This window comes from Haliaeetus leucocephalus, unplaced genomic scaffold (genome assembly GCF_000737465.1).
Source record: "Haliaeetus leucocephalus isolate CR32 unplaced genomic scaffold, Haliaeetus_leucocephalus-4.0 Scaffold484, whole genome shotgun sequence".
In the NCBI taxonomy this organism is placed as follows: domain Eukaryota; kingdom Metazoa; phylum Chordata; class Aves; order Accipitriformes; family Accipitridae; genus Haliaeetus; species Haliaeetus leucocephalus.
In genome coordinates, this window is record NW_010972920.1 from 944354 (window position 1) to 962001 (window position 17648).

The 17648-nt window shown below is 43.4% G+C and overlaps 1 protein-coding gene across 4 annotated transcripts in view; it reads right to left on the reverse strand.

Moving 5' to 3' along the window:
- Window positions 1–3745: 3745 nt before the first annotated feature.
- Window positions 3746–17648, reverse strand: part of G3BP2 (GTPase activating protein (SH3 domain) binding protein 2) — a 29249-nt gene continuing 15346 nt past the window's right edge. For 3 of the 4 annotated variants that reach the window (XM_010575482.1, XM_010575483.1, XM_010575481.1), the window contains 8 exons: window positions 17030–17120; window positions 15961–16063; window positions 14278–14458; window positions 13204–13302; window positions 8726–8828; window positions 6494–6622; window positions 6182–6300; window positions 3746–5655 (listed from right to left, as the gene is read on the reverse strand). In XM_010575482.1, the coding sequence (XP_010573784.1) occupies window positions 5383–5655; window positions 6182–6300; window positions 6494–6622; window positions 8726–8828; window positions 13204–13302; window positions 14278–14458; window positions 15961–16063; window positions 17030–17120 (1098 nt within the window). In that variant the 3' untranslated portion in view covers window positions 3746–5382. The remainder of the gene's footprint in view (window positions 5656–6181; window positions 6301–6493; window positions 6623–8725; window positions 8829–13203; window positions 13303–14277; window positions 14459–15960; window positions 16064–17029; window positions 17121–17648) is intronic. The other variant, XM_010575484.1, reaches the window with a different exon arrangement.

Genomic DNA, 17648 nt, shown 5'->3' on the forward strand with positions numbered 1-17648 from the left:
AACAAAGGACACCCAGGCCCTCCCCCCCCCCCCCCCCCAGCAGGGTGCTGCCCCAGTGCGGAGCGCAGGGCGCAGATCAGGAGCAGCAGACACGTCGGGGAAAAACCAACCTGCTCCTTGCGTCGCAGGGAAAGGGCAGCAGCTCTTGCTGCTCCCGCCGTGGGGTTCAGCCCAGGGCAGCGGTACGGCTCCCACCCTGCGATGCTCCAGGAGTGGCTACGGCAGAGCTGCAGCCGGGCTCCCCCAGACAGGCTCTTGTTTCTTCTCTTTGCCAAGCAGAGCCAGAGAGGGGACCTGCTCCTGATCATCCACATAATCACCTACTCCCAAACGGACCCACCGACACCCCTCACCTCCCTCTCCCTCCCCTGCGCTCCTGGCAGAGCACACATGCTCCCTACCTGCTGCTGGCAGGTCACAGCGGCCGAGAGCTGACACAACAGCTCCTGCAAGTTCGCATGTCCGTCAGGACAAACATGGCGACAACACGTTGTCCGGCGCATTTCAGTAGCAACTTCAGGACTCACTTGCTGCAAATGCTGCGAGGCGCAACAGGGCTATTAAGGTCCCTGTGGGGCCATGAAACCCACTGGTACGTGATGCCTTGTTTTACCAACTCTAGGTTTAATGCCTGTACCTTACCTCTCAGGGGAGTCAAGGATTTCAAGGTTATGGGAGGGTCTGCCATTAAAACTGCATTGCAGTAATGCCGCGTAGGAGAGCGTCGTGTCAGCACCTGCAAAAGCTGTTCTCAACTTAAAATTCCTACACATGCAAAAATACACGCCCGCACGCACACCGCACTTCCCACTGTTCCCACCTTTCAGCGGGAACAGCAAGTGTTGCAGAGATGGCATCAGAAGCACCATCACCGAGATGTCTCACTTCAGCTCAAGCCCAGGAGACAACAGTCAGAACAGGAGTGAAAGGTTACACCGAGGGCCCAAGCTGGTTTTCTTCCCCTTGCAAGAAACCAAACTTTAACCAGAGACACCAAGAGGAGCTTTCCCAAGGATTATCAGGCAGCCTTGCTATCTTCTTCCACCTTGTACAATAAATTCACTTTTCCAAGCTGTATTTCTCCACATGAAATGCAAAACTCCAGCAATCGTGGTGACTGCAAAGGCCTTTCTAAAATGATGTCCACAAAAAATTATAAAGGTACTTCAGAGCCTGCTGTGTCTGCACGTGGTTACCACCAAGGGAACTGAACATGTTGTTGCTCGCTGACATCCTTCATCTGCCCCCTGGCATTTCCTCACTTTTTTATCTCCACTAAAAGCCCCCCAGCCATCACTCTGGTATGCATATGGACCGACTTTTACCTTGCTCCATTTCAACCATATAAAAAGAAGAAAAAAAAAAAAAAAGTACAGGCTAATCATTACGCAGAGTCATTCACAAAGCCTGAACATCAGCTCAGGTGCTGATCAAATGTGCTCTTGAACTATTTTAAAGACTTAAGACTTCATGGCACAAGTAAAACTCTGTCCTGGCCCACCTTGTTTGGTTGCAGGTACCATTCTCTCTGCCACCTCCTCCCCAGCCCCAGGTAAGCAGGGGTTTGCAGGCCACCACAATTTACCTCACAAAGTAGTACGAAGATCCGAATGCTCCAGGCCCTCGGCAGGGGACCGTGTTTCTTTGGGCATCTTTGGTGCCAGCAGATCTCCTAGCTGTGGAGGCTGCTCCTCAGAGGAGGTTTTGGTGACTTGGGCTTAGGGCTCTTCTACAGGATCTCATTTTTTCATTCCAGTATTTCAACTCACACAACTTTCCAGAGACTTCCCAACTGCCATTTAGCAGAAAATACTCCAGCGAAGACACACGCTCGGCAGAGGACTTCAAGATGCAGCAGACAGCAGCTCCCACGAACTTCACCCAGAGCAGAACAGCTCCACACAGATTCCGTGACTCAGACACAATTTATCTACAAGCAGTGCAAGAATAACTCTTCCTTTTTGGGTAAATGCCGCCACTGGCAATGCCACCAAACACAAGAAAGGAAAAAACAGGGATTATCTTGCAGTAAGACAATCAGTTCCACAGCATCAAGAGCAAGCAACGCTAAAGTTGAGAGCAAGCAGCTCCAGATTTGTGTTTTTTGAGACAACTCAGCTCACGTTCAAGGTGTACCCCCAAAGCCGGACGCCACAGCCCCCACCGCCTGGCGGGGCGCGCAGGAATCCCATCTGGGACACGTCCGAGAGGTGCTCATGTCCTCCCTGGACCGCGCACGGCCCAAGGCGAGAGGAGCCGCCAGATCGAGGGGACAGACCTGCGCCGAGGGCAACGCTTGGCTGGCCACCTGTGACACGAACACACCACGTCCAATTTCCTTGCCGTTCAGCTCTGGAGCCGGAGCCACCCAAGCCAGGACCCCTCAGAAGCCACCAGGGGCTCAGGCACGGTTTCTCAGGGGCACTGGCTGGGCTTCCAGCCCTTGTGTCTTCTCCAGCCAGCGTCCCAGGAAAGGAGTTTATACAGCCACGGCAAACCAGAGCTCATCGACTCCACTCAAGTCAAACACTTCAACCGAACTATGTGACGCTGCGCTACTACGGCTTCCCACCGCCATCTGACAAGCCAGCAACAATGTTCATAAGAAAGCATTTTCTGTACAGCAAGGGATGAAACAGTGCTCTACAGCGACCTGCATTCAAGAGAATTAGGGACATGGATAAATGCTGCAGACATCAGTAGTTTATTGGTATGTTTAGTCAAAACACATTCAGAATGGAAACTTAAAAGTAAAAATACTTTCCACCTGCAACAATTAAACTAGAATCTACTAGCATATAATGCTTGACACGTTACAGCAATAAAGATGGTAATCCACTGTCTTGTATACCTACTAAAGCCAAGATGGTCAGCCAAGTTTGTTGAAATAGAACCGTAATGACAAAATACTCCCACCATCCACAAATCAGCAACTAACAGTAATGGTCAGTGAATCCCTTCCTTTGCTCTAAGAGGTACATTTACTACCGAGAGGGTCGAGAACACGTAAGAGTCCACAGTACAGCAGGTGAGCTATCACCATGTAAACTTCTCTGGATGACGCTCCAATGTTGTTCATGTCACTTAAACAAGAAGCAAGCCAGAAAGCAGAATGGCTCAGTAGCTCTTTTTAATACTCCGTTTTTTGTCATTGAGATTATTCCCAGTGCCATCTGCCATATAACTGAATTAGGTGGCAGCAAAACACCACAGTACTACAAAAGGAAAAAAAAAAAAAAAAAAGGCTACACAAAACACACTGGTGGCAAACTGCTAACCCATGACAGCAATTTGTCCGAAGGCTTCAAACCTAAAGTAGTGGTGTTGTGTGGCCAGCAGTTCAAGTACTACAGATTTCCAGGTAACAGCTGAAAATGCAAGACCTTCAACAAAAAACTGAAATATGAAAATGGAAACTGGTAGAAATGTGCCCCAGAAAAAAAATGTATGAAAATAGTGCAAGACTTACCATTGAACACAGAAGACCTCGAGTCTGGGAAAAAACAGACAGATGCCACTTCACTTTGCCTAACGTATCAGAAAAATATGTGCAAAATCTTCCAACTTACTTGAAAACAGCAAATGATTGCATAATCCAGAGACAGATTGCTATGATGCCCTATCTGCTTTTGCTTGAAATTGCCAGTATTTTATTTGAGGTCTTCCATGCTTAGAAGCAGCTTTAAGTGGTCACACTTTTGTACAGACGCACACGCAAACACCCCCCCCCCAACTTTTACTCCTGACGCCTCAGAGCCGGGCGCTTGCTGCACGCCCCGGCATCGAGCCGAACCGTACTGTCTGCTGCAGCTGCAGTTTATGGGAATGCGCTCCAGAACGTCATCCAGAAACAGACCTCTCCACTGGAAAAAAAACACCAGTCAAACTGAAGAAGAGGATGTCTCCTTTCTATCTTTCAGTCCGGAGCCACGTAAGTGTCAACTTCAGCTGAGAGTTATGTGCAAAATGAGTAAGAGTTTTTTAAAAAGTGCAACTGGAAAATGCAATTACTTAAGAGCTGCTGTTTTGTTCTCGGAAAATTGCAGTATCCTCGTTTGATAAGCTCACCCTCACAAAGGATGCTCAGTTCTACCGATTACAAGCTGGCCAAAAGCATTCACCGTTCTTGACTGACTTCCGAAATTCACATCCAAGAGAGATTTCAACTCCGTTTTCTTTAGCTTTGACATTGATAAAAGAGAAGAGACAACCTGGAGACTACTTGGATGCCTTCTTCCTCCCTTCCCCCCCTCTGCAAAAAAACAGGCGAACTTGTTAATTGAAGAGCAAGGTGGATGATAATTTTAGCAACGTTTACTGATTGAAAGATACTGCAATTTTTTTTAATACAATTTTTCAATGACTTCCTTTAAATGCTTTGCAGCCGATTGGCTTTGCAGCACAGTAATTCATACACTATACTGTACAAAATCACCAGCAAGACTGGAATGATGTATTCATAGAAGGCACCATCATGCTTATTACATTACCAGAGAACTCAAATACAGTCAAGACAAATTTCACTGTACAATGCTTATCGAAGGGGAAAGGGGAAGGAGGAGTGTGTTGAGCAGCCATCCCTGTACTGAAGAGGGGCAGATAGAAAACCTGACGTGAGCTACCAAACTTGTTGCGTACTCAGGGCTACGACTTTGAAACTCTGGGTTCTGTTTAGTTTACAGCTAAATGGATTTCTTCTGGAATAAACTTGTAGTCTTATTAAGGTTTGTGTGTGTACATATGTTGGTCACAGCAAGCAGATCAGATGCCCGCATCGTTTCACAAGCTATTCTGTCTGAATAAGAGGATGAAAGTTTTTTCCTCCGATGCCTCCTGCAGGTGTCAATATAAATGAGTTCAGAGTACCCATTAGTGCATTTTGATGAGCGCGTAAACACGAGTTTGTTTGGAGCCGAGTGTTCTAAGAAGGAAAAAAAAAAGGCAAGCTTCTCCAATTGCACAAATTGCACTATTTGTGTTTCCAACAGTAATAGGCAGAAACAGTAACACTTACACAAAATGTGCAGCAGAGGGTTTTTGACTGAAAGGACCTGAATTCTATTGGGCATGTCCTTTAGTTCACTTTTGTTGCAGATAGTTAACCGGTCTTTTTTTTTTTTTTTTTTTTTTTTTTTTTTTTTTTTTTTTTTTTCCAGTCCTCAATTCTCCAAGTCTACATTTATAAATTAACAGTGTGACTCCTGTTGTGAAACTGGGGAAAGAACGTCCACCTCAATTTAAACTGGAAACCAAAGGATGCTTTCACATCAAAGAAATTATCAGAAGGGCTGTGTCACATTCCAAAGCCAAAAAAAATTAACAAGAATGCAAACACGATGGATAATGTACCACTGCCAAGACTGTCTGCCCACAGTGGAGATTTCAGCGACGCTGTCCAGTGAAACGGCCTTCCATTTGCCCGGTTCCTCGTCCAGAGCCAAGTTTCTGTGCCATGCCACCTCTCGGAGGGGGTCCTCTTCCATCACGGTCTCGCATCATGCCACCACCCACTATTCCACGGGGACCCCCAGGGCCTCTATCATTGCGACGAATATCCCTACGATCATCGCCTCCACCTCGGGTCTCTCTTTCACGAGCGGCTCTTGTTTTTTTCTCTTCTACGTTCAAGCGCACCTCACCCCGGAACATAATGGGCTTATAGGGAAAAGTGTTCAAGGCACACGTTAGTCACCATTTCACAAAGTCCATTTATACAAGGCATACGAAAACACTGCATTCGCTGCATGCCTCAGCCTACCTTCGCTTACAAGCGGAAGACAAAAATTAACTGTTAACGGTTCCCTGCAGCACACAACCTTAGCCCTAGAGGTCTACAGTAAATGGAAGAGCACTTCTAAGTTCATTTGGCATGCAAGGAATTAAAATGTCTTTCTCAAGTAAGGGCAGGGTTGTCTTTGGCCTCTTCACTGCCGGCTTTAGCCTTTTCACTTCAGGGCTAAAGTTCCTGAAGAACTGCTCTGCCAGGTCTCACTCCCACATACTAGAAATGAAAACCACTGCTTTCTCCTCTCCAATTCCTCAAGTCACAACCACAAATAACCTCACTCCTTTTTCTCACCCCCAGGACGCAGAACTGAGAGACCCACGTGATGCCCTTGAAAAGGTTACGTACTCGATTTTCAGCTTAAAGGGATCTCTAAAAGTAAGCGTCGATACTTACTTTTGCAACTAAAATTCGCTGGACCGGCTCAGAATCGTCAAATACCACGAAACCAAAGTTAGGCAGTTTTCCTCCCACTCCTTTAGTATTTATACGAAGTTCTACCACATTTCCGAAGCCTGGGAAAACACAAGGGAAAAGCAATGTTAATCAAAAAACACAGTGCCAGCTCTACCACCCCTCGGCTTGTTCCACACAACACCTGTAGTGTCACATCATGTAAAAGTTCCCCTGTGTGGCCTTAAGTGAAGGTTTCATAACTTTTCAATGTAATTTTTCTTCTTAGTCTCTGCAGCTGAAATTGCTACTTACTCATGAAGAACTCTTTCAGTTCACTCTCATCGATATCATGCGGCAAGTTCCCAACAAAGAGCTGGTGGCTGTCTGGATAGCGAATTATTCGACGATTATCCGACTCATTCTGTTCCATGTCCCCCCTCCCTGTCGTCAATGGAAAGAAGAAGGCAGAGCCACTGAGGTTAGAAGATGTGTGTAGATTCCGATGAACACATCTACAAACAGCACCAAGCACGTTCACTCAAAAAATTCTATACCTTCTGCTCTTGAGCTTATGTTTACCATAGGTGACACAGCAGGGAGGATACTATCTCCCTCTTTACATAGTCCTGACAATTTTGTAATAATACCACACAGTAATTTTTTTCTTTTTGTGTGGTTTCCCTGGTTAGGTTAAATAAAACCATGTTAACTAAAACATCTAGCATACTGGGGAAGTTTGTTCAAGAGGTTCTTGTTATATCTTAAATCGTCATACCAAAGAGGAGCTCACTACCTATTAAATCATACTTTTAAAAAGATTTGGATTTAAGTCAGCTCTTCATCAATTCTGTAGCACAGTAACAGTATCCTTACTTTGGCACTCATATTAAAAACAATGTTTGCCATCACCTCTTCTGGCTTTCTTCCTCCACCATTTTGCCCCAGATACAAGTGAGAGTTCCTTATGTTCTCTCCAGCTCAGCCGAAGTATTAGTACGCTTAGCAGCGTGTAAGATAAAATCAGTCCCACTATCACCCTTACTAAATCATTACCTGCCTTGCAGCATGACAGTAGCGCACTGTTAGCCCTTTTGTACCTGAGGTATTACTCTGTAGGTATGTACCCCTTTCTCTCCTCTGCTTCCCCTACAAGCCCATTTACAGCAACCTTGCTAGCTCGTTTGAAAGGTTTCCTTCAACAGATAGAACAGTTCGCTGACTTCCTTTGAAAATAAGACCATAGGGCTGAAGTTCTACCATTTGGTCCACTGAGATTTCAGCTTTTTCTGCCCTCCTCTGCTACCCCCCAGCCTAAGATCAGAAATTAAAAGACTCAGGCTTTGTTACACGTTTTCTGCATGACTTCTATTACATCCAAGAGTAGTAGAAATGCAGATTTGCAGCTTGATTTAGCCACAAGTTGCAGCTTTTGCTCCCTGCTGCAGATGACATGTTAAAAAAACCAAGAAATGTTAACCTGTAACAGACGTCACAGTTCTTTCTCAGTGCCTTAAATCCTTTCAGTTTCAGCATTGACCCTGGGTGAAAATATACTTGCACCGATCAAAGCCAAAAGCACTTTTAATCCCAATCTGTACCACCATTTGGTATGCACTGAAAACCTTCCTTAGAACCAATTTTAGCTAGAGTTGGTGGTGGCGCTGACAGCCGCTGAGACTTAACCATTTCTGCAGGCAGCGCTCTGCCAGCTCCTGCCAGCTTTACACTACCACTTAAGGATCACCGCAAATACCACCCCTCCCCTTAGAACTCGTGGCTTATTTTCACACTTAGGAAAGACGATGAACTGATCAACATCCCGTAACTCTGGGCCTTTGACTAGATAGCTTTTGCCCAGTGCTGCACAGAAGTTTGCCAAGCGACCAGGCTGGACTGATGAATGCAACTCAGACGGCTTTCACCTCTCAACACCACTTCTGACGACTGTCAAGTAACGTGCACATTTTCTAGCCAGACCATCCTACAGTTTTAGATACTCTGCAGGAGTAAGAAAATGCAGAGAGCTGGCTGCTCATCCACTAAGACAAACATGAGGCAGCTAAACTGAAAAGAGTATTTTAGACAATTACACAAGGTGGAAAAACATGTATAAGATTATTAACTGACTGAGGTTGACACAGTGGGAAGGTTTTCTTCCAAAACAAAGCAGCCACAGGCACTTAAGAGCTCTCACTTCCAAGGTTCAGCAAAATTAAAGGACATGGGGGTGGGGGGGAATCCCCTCAGATGTCCATAGCAGCTTTTCAGAACTGCATCAAGCCACAGGAAAAGTACTCAAGCATGTAAGTGAGTGGCCTATTAAAAAACATTTCAACAACACAGAAGCTTGGAAATAATGCCTGATCTTTCCAACAACTCATCACCAGCTTGGCCTCCAAATTATATTCCCCCATTTCTAGCTGAAGGCAGTAGGATCAGACAGTTCATTACCAGCCCAATATAATACAGGTACAGACAAGACCCACTGCGGAGGCACCTCTCGTTAACTAGTCCCAAGCAGACACGCACGCTGATCCACATTACCTGGTCGAGGTCCTCGGGGTGGAAAACCTGGTCTTTCCCTGGGACGCTGTTCACGTACACGAGGAGGTTGAGACTGAGCTTCAGGTTTAGTTTCAACTCTTGGCTAAAACAGGAGGAGAACATGCATTATTAAACACCTGCTCAGTAAAAATACCCAAACCCCCAAAACTCACCAAAACAAAAAAAACCCCACAAACAAAAGACACAGGTAAGTGGCATGCACAAAACAAACTCCAGAAGATATACAACCGTGTCAATGTGTTTGGGAATACATTTTTTTCACCTCTATAAATTCCTCTGTACCAATCCAGGACTGCAGTGTTCAGTTACCTCTGCTAAAAGGTGCAAATCAAACATCTCTCAATCGGACCGTCTCCCCAAAACATGGCTAAGGTGAATTTTCCATGTTTGACCAGGCATTGAGACCCCAACGCTCCGTTATTCAAGAATCCCTCAACCTGACTAAAAACCCCGCATAGATGAGATAAAGCTCCCTCAGGCCAAACTTCACGGATTCAGAGGCAGTCCGAGATGAACAGGAACAGATGGGCAAATCACATTTTCCGTCCGAGTCCCTGAGGGATTCTTTTCCTTGAGTGCAGAGCAACTATAAGGAAAGTACCAAAAAGAACGAGGAGAACAAAACAAAAGCCCTCAGAAGTGCAATAAGTATTTCCGATACAGTAAAGCTGCCTGAAATGACAATTTCTACAGGCTACCTGCTGACGATATTCTGCAACTTTCCCGTTGTCAAGACTGTGATGCTCAAAGTACATCCTTTGTATTCTCAGGAACTAGAACACCTATTCCATGTTTTGCAAGCAAAAAATGCTTTTAAGGATAATTTGAGAAAAAGAGACAGAACAATTAAAAATATTTCTACGCGGCCTGTTGGTTACTGAAGCGTTTTCCAACATTTTTTAAATTCCATTTTCTGCACAACAGTCCAGCACCTGCTGCTGTGCTGAGTTCTTATCTTAGAAAAACAAAATTATCCTTAGGAGCATAAAGAAGAACACTATGCTCCAAGGAAGATTAAACACAAGAACAATGGCTATAAGCCCAGACTGCTGCAGAGAAGTAGTTTATGTTAAACATCTCCCTTATTTTCCTTTAAGGTCTCAAGATAGCTGACAGTTCCAGCCAGAGAGCACCTCAGAGGGGTAAGAAGACTGTATTTTACCTGACACATGCAGGTATTACGCACCAAATAAATGTTTCAGCCCCCCGATCACTCGTGCTCTACCCAGCTAGGCATTACCTTGTCCTTCCAACATTTCTAGGATCATTTTTTCAATTCCAAGAATAAGCTAGAAAAATCAGCCTTCCTGTTAAATGTCTCTTCATTATACCTCCTCATGGGTCACTGGAGCTCCCCTGCCATCTTTTACTCACAAATCTTTTACTGCATTTTAAATTGTACCTCGAAAGCAAAAGTCAATAGATGCAGACCCCCATCTCTTAGATACTTAATGGCTATCAGGCTTAAACACTCGAGTCCTTCCATCAACCAGAGCAAAGACTTGCTAAATCACTTAAGTCCTTCTGTTAAATCCCAAAGAACAGTTAACTTACACCTGCTTGCTTTGCATTTCACTGAACTTCTCATCTATCACACAAACAACAAACAGCTAATCTCATGCTTTCTAATCAGTACCATCCCTTTTGACCAAGTAAGACCGCCTCAGTGCCTATTAAGGGCTGCCATTACAACCCAAGCAGCAGCTAACTGCAACTCTCATTTCACGGAGAGCACCCAAAGTGGACTGAAAGGCACAGAATACGGATTTGAACACACAACGACTAAAGGAGCAGTCAGCCCAGGAGCGGAGTGTGCCACAAACCTCAGCCTAATGGAGCTTTGAGAACAATTAAGGAAAAGGTGACATTGTCCCTTCTTTTCAGGGGCTCACATGGGGAGGGAAAAGGACCTCCTTCTGCTACAGCAATGCTACTGGCAAATGACAGCAAAACCAGCCACAAGCCAGCCTTTATTCACCAACTTTGGAACTGAATACCCCCCTGAAACAGAGAAGGATGGGACAGAAGGTGCAAGAGAAGAGGTGGCTCCAAAGGCTGGTACAATTCTATCTTTTAAATCTTAAAAGGCTTAAAAATTTCTCTAGAGTGCGATGACTGCCATAATCAAAATGCACGCATCCAAAGAACCAACTAGCCAAGCAAACAAACAAGAAACCACACTTCACATGAAACAAAAGAAAAAAAACCCCTCATCGTATCACCAGAATTCCAGCAGCTAGGTTAGATGCATACCTCAGATAGCTACCACACTGTCTCTGAGGCAAATGTGGACCACACAACTTACTAAAGGCACTCATCAATCACTTCCACGAAGGTGCTATAGATTACAGAAGAGTCTATCCAGAGTCCGAACAGATTGAAGGTGGTTAGAGAATGCAGCATCTATAAACAGACCTCTCCCTGAACTCGCCACTTCTGAGCCAGAAGACAAGAGTCAGGGAGCACCCTGCCTGCCTCCGCCCCTCCGGCACGCCTACGACAGCTGATGTGTTAACGCAAATGGGAGGTCAGAATATCTGAAAATGCTATAAAGAGAAGGCCCAATTTATCAGTGTAGGCAGGTTGATTTCTAATTGCCCACAAGAAGAAAAAGAGCGAGAAACGCTGACTTGTTTAACTCCACAGCTGTAAGTAAATAGGAGCTGAACTAGTGTATATCCAAAACAGTACATGTACAGTCCTTGGAGGGCTTCTGAGTTCATACTACAGAAGCTGTATTTTTAACTTGATAAAAGATGGGGAAAAACTGGAGTGACGCACAGAAAGGAATGAGAAGGACAGTTAACAGCTGCTTTGTAACATCACTGATGTTGGCTAGAACAGCTTCCCAAAGGAGCTACACACCCACTAGTGCAATCTACTGTCCCCGTTTACATGCACGGTATCTGGCATCAGTGGATCCAAGAGAACAGGAAAGAGCTGCTACTGATCTGTAACCCATTGTACAAACTGTTCAGGTGCCTTTTCTACCACCTTTCTGTATACCATGTCTGAAAAGCATGCAAGAAAAGGAGCTAAGAACTGACTAATTCTGTCTCCAGAAGAGCTGAGAGTTGAAATTCTTGCCACTTCAGTATTGTTCAGAAACTTCCACACAGAATTACTTAAACATGAAGTCCCAGCAAAAGTAATCTAAAAAGCAGAAAGCATGACAAGCTGCAGAGGCAACACGAAAGAGTTCAAGGGGACATCTATAACCTATATTCGGCTCTCTTGTACAGATAATTTTAACTCATTTTTGCAGTCATATTACAAAAATCCGCTCTCTCTACTGCAAATAAACCAAAACCAATTTTGGTTTTGCAAAACGAATATTTATGCTGTACTAGAAAAAACACCGTTTTTATGGCTCAAATAACATCTAAATGCTCAAAAGCCCTGTTAAAGCTGATGAAGACAGGCTTCCCGTTACATAGCCACTACCTGATTTCTATGACAGCCCTCTCAGACCAAAAGCAACACCATACAAGGTGCTGGTTTTGTGAGGGGTTTTTTTGTTGTTGTTTTTGTTTGTTTGTTTTTCTTTTTTAACATGCATTTGGCTGAAGGGCAATCCTAGACAGGTTCCTCTCTGTCAGTAAAAAATGGAGAAGAAATCAGTGCAAAAGCAACAGCTGCAATAACCCAGCCACCCTACTGAAAATTGCAGTCTTTTAAAAAGGTTGGACATGAGCTACCACAACATACAGTGCTTTGGTACACAGTGTCAGTAGAAGAGGTTAAAGCACACATTTTCTGCTTTGAGGATTTTTATATAGATGAAGGCAGCTGAATTGAGAGTCTCAGACCGTGTCACAGCAGCTTGGCAGGTGCAGGATACGAGCTATCACCCGGTCAAACTTTCTTTCCCCTCCTCACCCAGTCAACCTAGGAATGGGAAGACAGCATTGTCCTGGCAAGGAAATGTGAATCCTTCCATTCCTCCCACAGTCATAAGTTGGTACAGGGTTCTGTGACAAATTCATTATAAATGGATAATGAAATCCAGTGCACTTCTGTAGACATTAGCCTTAGAAGGCAATCTTGCACCTTCTCAGAAACGGTGCTATCCCTTTTTACTGCTGGGGCACTTCCGCCAATGAAATACCCCTTTCAAACACACTTTAGAAAACTATCATTTTGTGGGGAGTTGTTTTTTTGTTTTGTTTTGTTTTTTATTTTCCCTTGTAAACCAAACCATACCCCATTAAGAAAGGTCAAAAAAATTTCAGTAGTGATTTCCTGTTTCCATACGAACAGATTTTAACATCACCATCACCCAAAGTTCCACCTGTTACGTGTACGTGCCTTCGCTTGCGACAAGAAGGTGAGTGCATTAACATTTAAGACACAATTAATTTGTGCAATTTAAGTCAAACAAATTGATCTGTTAATTTAAAAACTGAAGCAGTTTGCAGAAGTAATGAGACAATCCAAGGTGTTCACAGATGGGTTACCTGTGAGACTGGTGCTTTAACATGGGGTGGAATTCCAGAGGAAGAAACAGTACCACTAGGAGGCAGGTTTTTACTGGTCACTGAAGCCCAAGAGAAAGCCTGCAGGAAATGCAACAAACCTAGGCTACTAATCATGGCAAACCACTGACATTCCTACAGGGAAACTCGTCTGCTGAAAATACACTTTTGGTTCATATCTGACTATTAAATAACTGTTGTGCAAGCATTACAACGAAGATACAGAAGGATTTGCAGTTCTAGCCATCTGTGGCCTCCAACGGTGTGGTGCAAGTGTGTACTGTGCCCACTACCGCTACTTGAGTGAGCCCAGTTCCCTCAGCATCCCTGGATCACTGCTTTCCATGATGTAACCAAACCTAGGACTGAAAACCCTGTAGTGTTAAGTGTCTTCGCACAAAGAAAGAAAGAGGATGCCAGAAGTTTGAAGTAAAAACGGAAAAGAGAAAAAGGATTGGAAAAAAACCAAACGGGAGACACGCTGGAGCTAGAAAATGACCTCTCTCCAGCTTTCACCAGTTCCTCCCATCTCTTTCAAACTACCTCAGTGTAACCATACCAGATGACGCACGGTGTGCCCGGTGGTTTTTTAAGATTAGGCATCCTGCCTCTAAAGGAGACAGTCAGTGCCCCCATAGTGATTTTGAACCTATACGGCCAGCAATTTTGCAAGCGTCAAGGCATTATGGTTTTTTCAAGGAAGAGCAGTGGTTCCCATTGTATGAGATTTTTGTTGGTGGTAGCCTGAAGTGTTTTCTTAGCATATGTTAACTCTACATTTAAAGAGGTTTACACATGCATAAAACCACACACACACGCTTTACAAGCAGAGCATTAAATTTATGATAGGTGACTTGAGCAGCGCTTAAAAATAACATTATTTCCTTTTTTAGTGAAACTTTGCATTTTTACAAGTTCAAGGTTCAAGTCTAGCTGTTCATACAGCATGACACTGAAAACAGGTACCAGTTTGGCCACTCAAAAAGGCTAAGTCCAAAACCAAATCCTCTGGTTTACCATCTGCACCTAGAAGCACAGATATGACTTTTAACTAACCTTTGGTGGTTCTTGTGGTAGTGAAACAGGTTCTACAGGAGGTGGAGATGGAGACTTCTCTTCCAGCTCCTCAAGGGTCTTTTCTTCTACTTCTGCTTTCAGCTCCTCGGTTTTTGTTTCAGATTCCAGTTCCGGCTCAGGTTCATGAGATGATTCTTCTAGCGCCTCCTCTATCCCATTGCTACAATAATCAAATGCATTTTATGCAGCTTATCAACTGCTTTGTATTTTATGACTTTTTATAAGCTATGCTATGGTAAAGGCTGGTGTTAAAAAGATCATTCTGTTTCCAGTTGCTACCATATGGTACCTATATATCCAGTACTGTGAGAAGTTAAACTATACCCCTGTAGTTGTCTACAAAGCCAGATTTTACTCCTGCTGAAGCAAAGACATGTTTTACAATTCTCTGCAGAGAATGTGAAAATCACACAGACATATAAGCCTTTTAAGGAACAGGTGCTAAACTCAAGAACTGCTACTCCTAACAGAATAGAAGCACAGTGAGAGACCAATGGAAGACTAAGCTATACACATAAATGAAGCCAATTTTGGAATGAAACCTGCAGCTTACTTACAAAAATCCCATACAAGTCCTTACGAAAGGAGCTGTGAGTCTTGTTTACTGAAAATCGCAGGCAACTTCTTCTCTACTCTGTGTGTTCCAAATGTAAGGGCCGTGAGGTTCTTCACTTCTCTCTTCAGCCATCTCAAAAGCTTACTGATAGCAAATACTTCTGCTTATGCAGCTCCTGCCACAGGTTAGCATATGCCTAAGTGACTATCTGGTGAATGTTGCCTTTGCAACTTCTTTCCAATTGGCACAGTAACGCAAAACCAAGACCTGACTTAATGCTTTTAGGCATCAAAAACTTCCTGCAATATCTTGAGCAAGTCACCGCCAGAATTCCAGCAGACTCCCCTCTTACGTAAGATTTCTCATGAAAAGCATTATGTGACCAGCGTTTAGCGTCTTCACTGATGCACTTAACAGACATGATCTAGTGATGACATATATGTGTTTTTTTTTTAACAAGAAAACCATGAAGTCAGTTCTGGCCCTTTAAAAAGCATTCCTATGTTTCAAAAAGCAAAGGTTTTGGCGTTGTTTGTTTCTTTGTGTTGGGGTGTGTGTGTGTTGGGTTTTTTTTTAATTAAAATGTATTTTTCTTACAAAACACGAAGAAACTTTTTTCTCTCATCTTGTTTAGATGTTAAGACACTCAGGATAGAGATCTATTCTTCCAATAGAGGTGTACAGCAACTTCTCAAAAAGCAGACCTTCCTCTCAGCTTCAAGTGCTACCCAAATTTGAGGAGTAACATATCATTAACCACCCCTTTGTTAACCCATCTGTTCACATAAATTACATCATATCAACTCACTGTTATAAATTTACATAACAAAGACTCCATTAAGTGTGTACAGAAACATAGTTGCTACCTTTTCACCTCATATTTGAAACCAGAAGAGAAAATAACTAACAAACATAACAACATCCCCCACTTCCTCTCTCCATTCAAGAAGCAATGTTTCAAAATAATATAACCTTAACATAACACAGATCCCTATCAAGTGTAGTTTCCTAAACTACCTGTTAAATCACATCCAGAATCTGAAGCCAAAGCAATTCTGTCATTTTCACTAAAAAAGCAACTTCATATAATAGAATGGACTTCTTACGTTACAGGATGGTTTTCATAGTAAGTACTGCTTGCATTCTCTTGCACAGGTTCAGGTGATGGTTGTCTTTCCTCCTGCTCCTCTTCCACCTCTTCCTCAGACTCTGTCACAAAAAGAAACACTTCCTTAAACATCTCTGCAAGCGTACACAAGCCAGACTTAAAATAAAAGCACATTAAACTAGTAGTAATCAAAATAAAGCTTCATCAACAAAATAAGGCAAACTCAGCTGCAAGATAAGATAGAAGACCTTTCCACTTGTTCAAGAGGCTTTGTTTCTTACCATTTTCACAAAAAGGAGAAACTAGAGACATATTGCTGCTGGAAATTTCTGGCAAGAGGGTTTGAGGGTCTTTTAAAGCAGCAGATGCTTTTCATACAGTGGCAGTAAAGGAGAAAGATTGCACTATTAGCTCATAAATCCCAGTACCTAAAACTAAAAAGATGAACCTCAAATACAAGGATGATTGCCTAAGATGCTTTGTTCTGCAGAACCGAGATGAAAAAATTCCAGAAATTATCCAGTGAACCCACGTACATGCATTCTGGTTGTAGTCTGATTTGCTTTGCCTCAGCGAACAGAGGGGGGAAAAAACCACCCGGGTCAAGTTCAGCCCCTGAATAGAGATGAGTTACTGAATGTGATGATGACATGAAAGTGAATTACATGTCATATTTGAAAAGCCAATTAGATTTTCTTCTTCAAATCACTTCTAGGTAAAGTTCAACTGATCAGAGAAATCAAGTCTACCTGATGAAACTAGTGCCAGCAAAAGTACTGTTGCTCATGATTTCTATTCTCTGCCAAGCCTCATCCACCCCGAGCCAGTCCAGCCCTTCAAGGAATAAGGTACTACTATGGGAACTTCATTTTACAGAACGTTTTGGACCAGCAGGCAGTTCCAGCAACGTAACTCCCCGCCTCAGCCCCGTCCCAAATTACTACGCTCCATGAGAATGCAGTACAGTTCGTGTCTTTCCATGTGCTCTAGACACTTTGGAAAGCTCTCCATAATACATGCTAGAGGAACAAGAAAAAGGCAAACTCTACCTGTACAGTTCTTCTCACCTTCATCAAGTTCTCCTTCTGAATCCCCAAATACTTCATCTTCATATCTGAAGATATCATTATGGACATAGAACTTGTTTGGAACAGAACCCTGTAAAAGAGCAACATGCATTTTTTTGCATATATGGTATATTAGTAGCCAACAAGAGGGATGGATTAGAGATATAAGCTTTGGGTACACGCCAACAGCTTGGAATAGGACTATTTCACTAAAGCCATTTTCCAAGCAGTACCTCTTCTCTAAGCAAAATTTGAACGGTAACTTCCGCCCAACTGAAAAAGGACGTTTCAAGCAGAAGAAAAACAATTTTGCCAAGTCACAGCAATCACAGGTTCTAACTAAAGATTAAGTCCCTCAGTTTCATTGGGGAATTTGAGTTATCCCTATTACAAAAACTTTACAACAAAAAAACAGAATGAACTTTCACAGGGTGACTGTATGCTTATAGCATTGCATAGAGAAACAGGGAAGAAATTCAACAAGACTCTAAAGCATTAATCGCTAACCACATAATAGTTCGTGATGAAGTGGGGGAAAGAGGTAGAAAGAACACAGGACACCCTTTACCCTGTGTGATGGGTTGACCGTTGACCCTGGCTGGACGCCAGGTGCCCACCA